This window comes from Haliotis rubra, unplaced genomic scaffold (assembly GCF_003918875.1).
Source record: "Haliotis rubra isolate DU_JTF1 unplaced genomic scaffold, ASM391887v1 Scf47, whole genome shotgun sequence".
Classification (NCBI taxonomy): domain Eukaryota; kingdom Metazoa; phylum Mollusca; class Gastropoda; order Lepetellida; family Haliotidae; genus Haliotis; species Haliotis rubra.
Window position 1 is genome coordinate 3,248,347 of NW_025767157.1, and position 8,773 is coordinate 3,257,119.

The window sequence follows — 8,773 nt, forward strand, 5'->3', positions numbered from 1 at the left end:
TGTTATCACAGTGAGTATTGGGAATGCGCCACTCGACGGTTGTACTAAGCCTCGCTCTCTCGTGTCAGGTTTTAGACAGTTTGGAAACTACCGCACGACGATGTGGGACTTCGGAGTTACAACAGTTGCCTTATTTCTGGTCGTGGTACTGGTAGTGTTATGGCTGTCAACGCGGCGAGCACCTGGACTTCCACCCGGCCCCCCCTCTCCTTCCGTTCGTGGGGAACGCCCTGTCCATGGACTCTGATCCCCGGGTCTTGTTCAAGAACCTCCGACAGAAATATGGCGATATTTTCAGTCTGTATGTTTTCCACAAGCCTCTCATCGTCCTCAACGGCTACGACGTTCTCAAAGAAGCCATGGTCAAGAACGCCGACGTCTTCTCCGACAGACCGCACTCTTCATTAATGGACTTTGTAACAAAGGGAAAAGGTACGTTTCCTTTATGCTTTAGCCAAATTGAAGGTGTTTCAATAGTGAATCTAGAAACTGATTCACACTTCTGCTCCGATATCAAACATGGCATTCACGACAGCCATATTGAAAATATTAACTGTGTTTATTATTTACTGAAAGGAGCATCAAATGAAGTATCAAGTACACTGGGTTTTGGGGGTTTTTTGCCTGTCAATTATCATTTTACCTTGTTGTACTGCATTGTCCACACAATCACTGACACAATCATATTTGAATTTGAAACTTGCATATACAAGAGAAATATAATTTCTTTCGTTTGAGGTACGAATTAGAATGAAATTTCTTTCTCCTAGCGTAGGAAGATACAACAAAGGGTGATAATGAATGTAGGGGGCGTTTAAAGGGGGTATATTAAGGGTGTAGAAGTTTGAATATGCCATTCTCGGTTACGGTGCACACGACATGAATGAGAGACCCATATCCGAGAAATTAGATGTCATTTGAAAGATTGGACGATTCAAAACTTGAGCTGGATGAACGTTTGCAAGGTTTTCGACGTGAATTTGAGCAAACGTCAAAAGAATTGCAACGGTTGAAAGCAGAGAAAGACTATTCTTGGAACAGATAGGGTAATAAGATTCGGTTTAAATTGAATGAAGAAACTCTTGAAACTTTAAATCAGATTCAGTTCGGCATAAAGTATGGGAAACTGGATTATTCAGATGAGCTTTTAACCAATGAAATCAAGCGTTTGGAGCAACGTAATAAGTTGATCAAGATTGCAGACTCCTCGGAAGGAGGGTGGGAAACTGTGAGACAGTATGTTTCCCGTGATTTGGCCACAGACTCGGAAGACAAGCGGATCACTCGGGCGGAAAACAAAGCGGTTAAGAAGCTCAGAGAAAGGAGTTCCTGTTTTGCGCGTGCTCATCCCTACAGGTAATTTGGCACGCGACCTTCAGCCACAGTCACTCAGGCGAGTCAAGGGGAGGATGTCCGTGCTGCTACTGCTTCTACTAGCAGTCAGGTTTTTCGAGGCCGGGGTCAAAGGGCAGGCGCCTGCTTTCACTCCGGGGAGTTCAACCACTGGAGACGTCATTGCCCCCCATTGTTCGGACAAGCCCAGTCTTGTAAAGCAAGTTCCGGAACAAACGTCATCTGGATCATCTGCAAAGCCTGAAGTTAAGTATATTGATACTTATGTACATGACTATAAGAGTGATGTTCGTACATCAACATCTTACTTTTATGAATATGAAAGTGGTCAGGCAGAAATCATTGTGAAAGGTAGGATTAAAGCCAATGTTTCATTTTGGAAAGATTTGTAATAGAGATAATAGAAAATGGGTACAAAATTCCATTTTACTCACTTCCAGATATTATGGAAATACGGAATAACAGATCCGCCATAAACAATCGTCTGTTTGTTGATGAAGCAATTCAAGATTTGGTTCGCAAAGGCCTAGTGACAGTTTGCTGTTGTAAACCAAGAGTGGTTAACCTTTTAAGTGTGTCAACGCAGTCTTCCGGTAAACGACGTTTGATTTTAGATTTATCTTTGGTGAAATAAGCATTTATGGAAGAAATCTGTGAAATACGAAAACTGGAGAACAGCTATGTTGTTTATAGATAAGTATGACTGGCTTTTAAAGTTTGACATTCACTCTGCCTACCACCATATTGACATTTTTTTATTATAAACATACAGAATTTCTTGATTTTGCTTGGGCCGAGGGTGTGAACAAAGTTTATCACAAATTTCTAGTGTTGCCATTTGGCCGTTCCACTGCTATGTATTCACCAAGGTTACCAGACAGTTGGTTAAATATTGGCGTTTTGAAGGACACAGAGTTGTGACGTTTTTAGATGACGGTATCATATCCGGTATGAGTAAGCAGTTAGCTTTTGAATCAGGTCAATCGCTGAAGAACGATTTGATTCGTTCAGATTTTGTACCTAAGGTAGAAAAGAGTTTATGGGAATCTGTACACGTCTTGGAATGGCTCGGTATTATCATTGACACTACTGTTATGAATTACGAATTAGAATGAAATTTCTTTCTCCTAGCGTAGGAAGATACAACAAAGGGAGATCATGAATGTAGAGGGCGATTAAAGGGGGTATATAAAGGGTGTAGAAGTTTGAATATGCCATTCTCGGTTACGGTGCACACAACATGGATGAGAGACCCATATCCGAGAAATTAGATGTCATTTTGAAAAAGATAAATACAAATGTTCAACATGTACGTCTATCATATGTATTTCTGTTTGTTGTAGTGATGGGTTCGTCTTGAGAGATCTGTCGCCCAGTGGATGGCTCGTTGCCAGGTGACGGCTTGTTGCCTTATAATGGCTTGTAGCCAGCTGAGGGCTTGTCGCCGATACGTTGTTGCGAAATGTGGAGAAGCTTGTCGCTTCATGCTGGCCTGTCGCCGATGTTGATGGCTTGTCGCCGAGTTGCAATATTGTCGCCGAGGAAGATGGCTTTTTGCCGATGTGGATGGCTTGTCGGCGAGTTGAAATATTGTCGCCGTGATTTTGTTCATATGTTAAGCAATATAAAATGTATAAATCTATGGTTGGTATTGTACATGATTCTTTAATACATGTACTGTGCGATCAGGATATGTACATAAATATTATGTAAGTCATTGGTACAAAGGCGGCATTTATGAATGTTTTTGATGTATTGACATGTGTGAAGATATGGCCATTAAACGGTTCGATTCTCGGGTGTTGCACCGTATCCAATGCCATTGTGTGTCATGTCATTGTTGTGGAGGATGTAACAACTAGGAGAACACGGGTGACATGCATTCACAATGACCATTGTCCAAACTTGATAATAGAGAGCTGTGAGATGATAACACTTGGATATATAACACATCATGTGGACTTCAATTTTTCCTTTAACAATTAAGTTCTCGAAACAACACTCCACAAGAGTGTCTTAATACAGTAACCAGGTCACCATTGACCTAAACCGAGTCTTAACAGAAACAACGTTGCCACATCATGTCATATCCCTGATTCTACTTAATTGTATTTTCCAAACAGGAGTAATCGGAACCTCCGGGGACTTGTGGCATGAACAGAGACGATTTGCTCTCAATGCTCTGCGAGAGTTTGGAGTGGGAAGAACCATCATGGAGGACAAAATACACGAGGAAATTGCACAGTTTCTGTTGGCTCTGGAGGAACAGAAAGGACAGGGTTTCAATATACAACGTCTTGTGCAGAATGCCGTATCAAATATCATCTGTTCTACTGTATTTGGCAAACGCTTTGAATATACCGACCCTCTCTTTGTCAGATTTCTGGAATCTCTGGATGAGAATTTTCAAAATACCAAAGCAACTGGAGTATTGAACGTTTTTCCTGTTGTGCGATTTCTGCCTGGAGATCCGTTTAAGTTCACGAAAACAATGGACAATATCAATTTAGTGCACAATCTGCTGATTCAACCTTCAATTAAGGGCCACTTAAACGATCACAATGAAGAAAATCGAGACGACTTCATCCATGTGTACTTGACCGAAATGCGACGTCGCCAACAGACACAAGAAACAACAACGTTAGACTGTAAGTTTATCTTGTGTTACGATATTTGTGGGATGTGCATAATGTATCACCATCACTGAAGTTTGTTGGATATTTACTTGCAAGGCCAAAAACTGTTTTTAATTGCTTACGTTAACATTCGAACTACTAAAGTATTAGTACTTAGTATTAATTCATGGGAACATGAAATTTCCCGTTCCTTTCCCGTGTAGGGTTTGGTATTTTACTAGGATATCATGTAATATTTTATTTAAACATAGTATTCTGTAAAGTCGTATTCTGTGTGTGCATTTACTTAATATTGCTCTTAAATTATGTCAAAATGCATTTCCTTGCTCATGTTATTTAAATATGAGTGAGTCAGTCAGTTTAGTTTTATGCCGCTTTTAGCAATATCTAGCAATATCAGGGCGGGGAACACCAGGAATGGGCTTCACACATTGTACCCATATGGGGAATCGAACCCGTGTCTTCGGCGTGACGAGCGAACACTTCAACCACTAGGATACCCAACCCTATTTAAACATGACTTTAATTTGGCCTTTGCACTTAGACCTTGATCTGAAATTCTATCAAAATGTATTGTTGTTCTGTAAACATCTCTTACATTGACAGACTGTGGAAGCTGAACGTTTTTTCAGAATCTACATTGATTGAAGTACAAACGTTGTTGATTCTGTTAACTGCATTTTAACCTATTAACAAGTATTTCGCTGGAATATGATTGTGGTGTTTCCGGTTTTAGATAAGTCATTTTACGTGAACGTTTGAACCCAGCACTTACATTAACTTTATGTTGGCAGTGGGGAATCTGGCTCGGGTTATTGCTGATCTGTTCACTGCGGGTACAGAGACAACGTCCACCACAATACGTTGGGCGCTAGTCTACTTCCTGAACTACCCGGATGTACAAGAGAGGTGCTTCCAGGAGATTCTGGAAAACGTGGGTCAGAGCAGACGACCATCCATGAAGGACAAGACGAACCTTCCTTACGTGGAGGCTACCATCTTGGAAGCACTGAGGTACGCTGACATTGTCCCTACGGCAGTCCCCCACGCAGTTCCACAAGATGTACAGTTCAGGGGATACACCTTCCCGAAAGGCGTTACAGTCATGTTGAACCTTGATTCAGTTCTCCAAGACCCGGATGTATGGGGAGACCCGCAAAACTTTCGGCCGGACCGTTTCCTCGATGGCGCAGGCAAGATTCAGAAGAGGGAGGAATTTATCCCCTTTTCTTTGGGTGAGTTACTACATGCGCACGTACGCACGCACGGGCGGACCTACATACATACACAAACTCTCTCTCTCTCTCTCTCTCTCTCTCTCTCTCTCTCTCTCTCTCTCTCTCTCTCTCTCTCTCTCTCTCTCTCTCTCTCTCTCTCTCTCTCTCTCTCTCTCTCCATACATACATACATACATACATACATACATGCATGCATGCATACATACATACATACATACATACATACATACATACATACATACATACATACATACATACATACATACATACATACATACATACATACATACATACATACATACATACATACATACAGTAATGACACTGTACCTTTGTTTTCATATTTCAAGGACGAAGGGTTTGCCTGGGGGAGGCAATGGCCCGGATGGAGCTCTTCCTCTTCCTCACCACCATGATTCAGAGGTTCAAGTTCGTCCCAGTGAACGGGAAAAAGCCTCCAATGGATGGAATAATGGGCTTCACGCATTCGCCAAGTGAATTCCAAGTAAAAGCTATTCCCCGAAATTAATACTGTTTAGATCAGCACCACGTCAACAAGGACACAAAGCATAGACCCTGTGAGTGTTGCAACGTTGTGAAACAAAAGGAACAAGACTTCGGATACATCAGCATGACACCAGACTCTTTGTCAAGTTATTGGTTAATAATATAAATATAGCAACAAGCAGCGATATCGGGCTCCTTTATCCATTTTGGCTTCACCCCGAAAGAACTTAATTGGCCATGTAGACCTTCCTCAATTAGGCGTTTTCCTTCTTTGCAAATTTTGCAATCAAACGCTTATCCTTCCAATAGTAAAATGTCTTGTTGGGGAAATATTTTTGTGCCGCCGTATTACAACAGAAAATCTGCAAACAAAAGCGAAAACAAAAAATTCCGACTAGGCACTCGAGTGACTGAGATCATATGACATTCAGAGCAAATAGTGATGTTTCATTAAAAAAATAGTAAATGGAACATCTTGTATGGATCATGTCACTTCCAGTAATAGGAAATGCTTCCTTCATTAAAGATCACATATACTCTAGGGAGGTACAAATGCATAAATCATTTAATGGCATCGTTATAAATGAAACCCCGTCACTTAAACTACTCATATCGACCCTTAATTAACTTAAATCGACCTTTTTGACAACACTGCGCAAATGAAATTTCAACCAATCAGAGGGGCGCGTCTCCGTGACGTAATGTGAGGTATTGATATGAGGGGCACTGTAGAATTCATGTACATTTCTGGGGGTAAATTATTTTGTTTACAGGTTTGTCTTAACCTGAAATCGTGACAATTGTTGTGAAAAATGAAAGTAATGTGTTCTCACAATCTACTCTCATTAATTTTGTCACCTGCTTTGCCTAGCTTGGAGTAGCTTCAGAGTTACAACTTGTTTTCATAGACGATTCTCGTCAAAATCGCTTGTTGTCATAATGGTAACCTGTGGGCTAGGTCTGCCTTTTGTTCCCAAATTTACTTAGGTGTTAAACCATTTATGTCAAGTGATTTCAATATGGTTAATTCAGTGGGTTGGCATTTCGGTACAAAGCAGACTCTAACATGTCCGGAAGTAATTCAGACAGCGACAATCTGTCCTTTTTCCTTCAATGAAGAAACAATCGCACAACGAGAGATTTTGTTTTAACTGCCAAAATGTAGTCGAGGATGAAACCCATGTTTTATTTTTATGTCCAGCTTTTAACTATATCAGAAAAGATCTTATGCAAAAATGTGCTCTTAATAACGTTCATTTTAAGGATTTATCTTGCCATGAAAGGGTTTCATATATTTTTACTTCCCCCGATGTAGTTTTTAGCGTTGCCAAAACCTGCCATGATATTTTAGTTAAAAGACGTGAAATTTTATAAGGCTAATTTACATGACCATTTTATATAGCTGTATTTTGTAAATATATTTTTTATGAATATTTTATTTTAATAATGCTTAAGATGTCTCTCATAAGTCGCTGAGCGACTGGTCGTAGCATATTTTATTTATAATGTATATATATATGAAGTTATATATGTTTTATATGTACTACGAGTGAGACTTTAATAAACCTGTCTGTCTGTCTGTCTGGCCTTATTTGTTCGAGCCAGAGGTTAGTATTAGTGAAAACGATGATCAGCATCGCTCATCACGATCGACTAGTATCTGCATAGTGGTGAGTGGACGTTAACCACGTGAATGTAGCAAGACATTTATCGCACAATATTGTCACTTCGACCCCCAACTCGCTAAACTAACCACAGGTTTTTCATATGTAATGGTTATAAGTGAACAAAAAAACAAAGTTTATTCGTTCTTTAACTTTAAAATGGAATTATCATCGTCCTAGCATAGATAAAAACGGTTGTGTTCTCTACTTGAGATAATGACACTTGACTCTATGTAAACAGATGCTTACTAAATATGTATATAATCACCAAACGGTGAGACTTTCAACATCCACCGTAGAATAATAAATCAGTAAACTACCAAAATACACATTGGGAACTTTCATTGTGCTCTGTTGACAACCGATGAAGACAGGAACTATGGTGAGCAAAATAGACTTTTCCCTCCGTTGTTTTTTTAGGAGCTCTGTTCCTGGAGTAGGTATAATGGGCACTGATAGCCTACATGCAGAGGCAAACAGAATTACAGGTGTTTCAAGTGTATTTGAGGACTAGAAATCGCAAAAATGAAACAGAACCAAGAACCCGTTTTTGACACAAGAATGGATCTCTGAAATGCAGCCGAGGTCGCGGAGACATGTACCTTCGAAGTAGTCCCGAAGAAATAGTTGCCTCTTTAACAGGCTGTAGCCCTGTTGTCCTTGGGTCTACAGTCAAAACTAGTGTTCTAAAATCGAGATGACCTGAGCTATCAGATGCAATCACTCAATATTTTATACAGGTTCTGAAAAAAGAAATTCATGTTTCACCTGGTAAGTTTGCTTTTGAGAAAATCGGGAAAAGGTCTGAAACTGTGAGAAGTAGCACTCAATATGGCGGCCATCGAAGGCGCATGTGGGCACTTTTGTGCTCAATGTGGAGGAGTTCCTGGACAAATGTCGAGTTCGAGCTCAGCACATTTGGGAGCAAGCTACCGAGAAAACTTTAAAAAGACGGCTAAACACTTAAAACCACTGTAGCTGCTAATCGGTGCATTTTAGCGACTTGACCCATCCAGGCAAAACTGTTGAGAATTCGACTGCGCATCTGCACAAGAAATGTGAACGTTTTTCAACCATTGGTTCTGGAGATATTTGCTGTCAAACTTAGTACTTTTGGAATAATTTTCAAGTATCTGTCCTTTACTATTGGGCGATTCTGAGCACTGCTATTGGAGCCATGGTTGGTACGGAAAAAAACGGAGGAATAATAAATAAGAATAATAATCCAAACGATTACAATAGGTCTCCCTGCCTTGAGGCATGAAGCGCACGTACGGTCCATGTTAGTGATAATACGAAAAACAGGCGCCTTTAGAACAAAAACATATATATTCGTTTGAATGCATTATTAGTTCCACTTTTATACGTTTCGACA

General features: G+C 40.2%; 1 protein-coding gene across 1 annotated transcript; it reads left to right on the forward strand.

Moving 5' to 3' along the window:
• On the forward strand, nucleotides 1-5,919 carry LOC124290619 (cytochrome P450 2U1-like). Its single transcript, XM_046727386.1, is given in 5 exon segments — nucleotides 1-208; nucleotides 210-432; nucleotides 3,477-4,001; nucleotides 4,784-5,224; nucleotides 5,578-5,919. Coding segments are annotated over 5 exon segments (1,476 nt in total). The 5' UTR covers nucleotides 1-100; the 3' UTR covers nucleotides 5,757-5,919.
• Nucleotides 5,920-8,773: the final 2,854 nt, after the last annotated feature.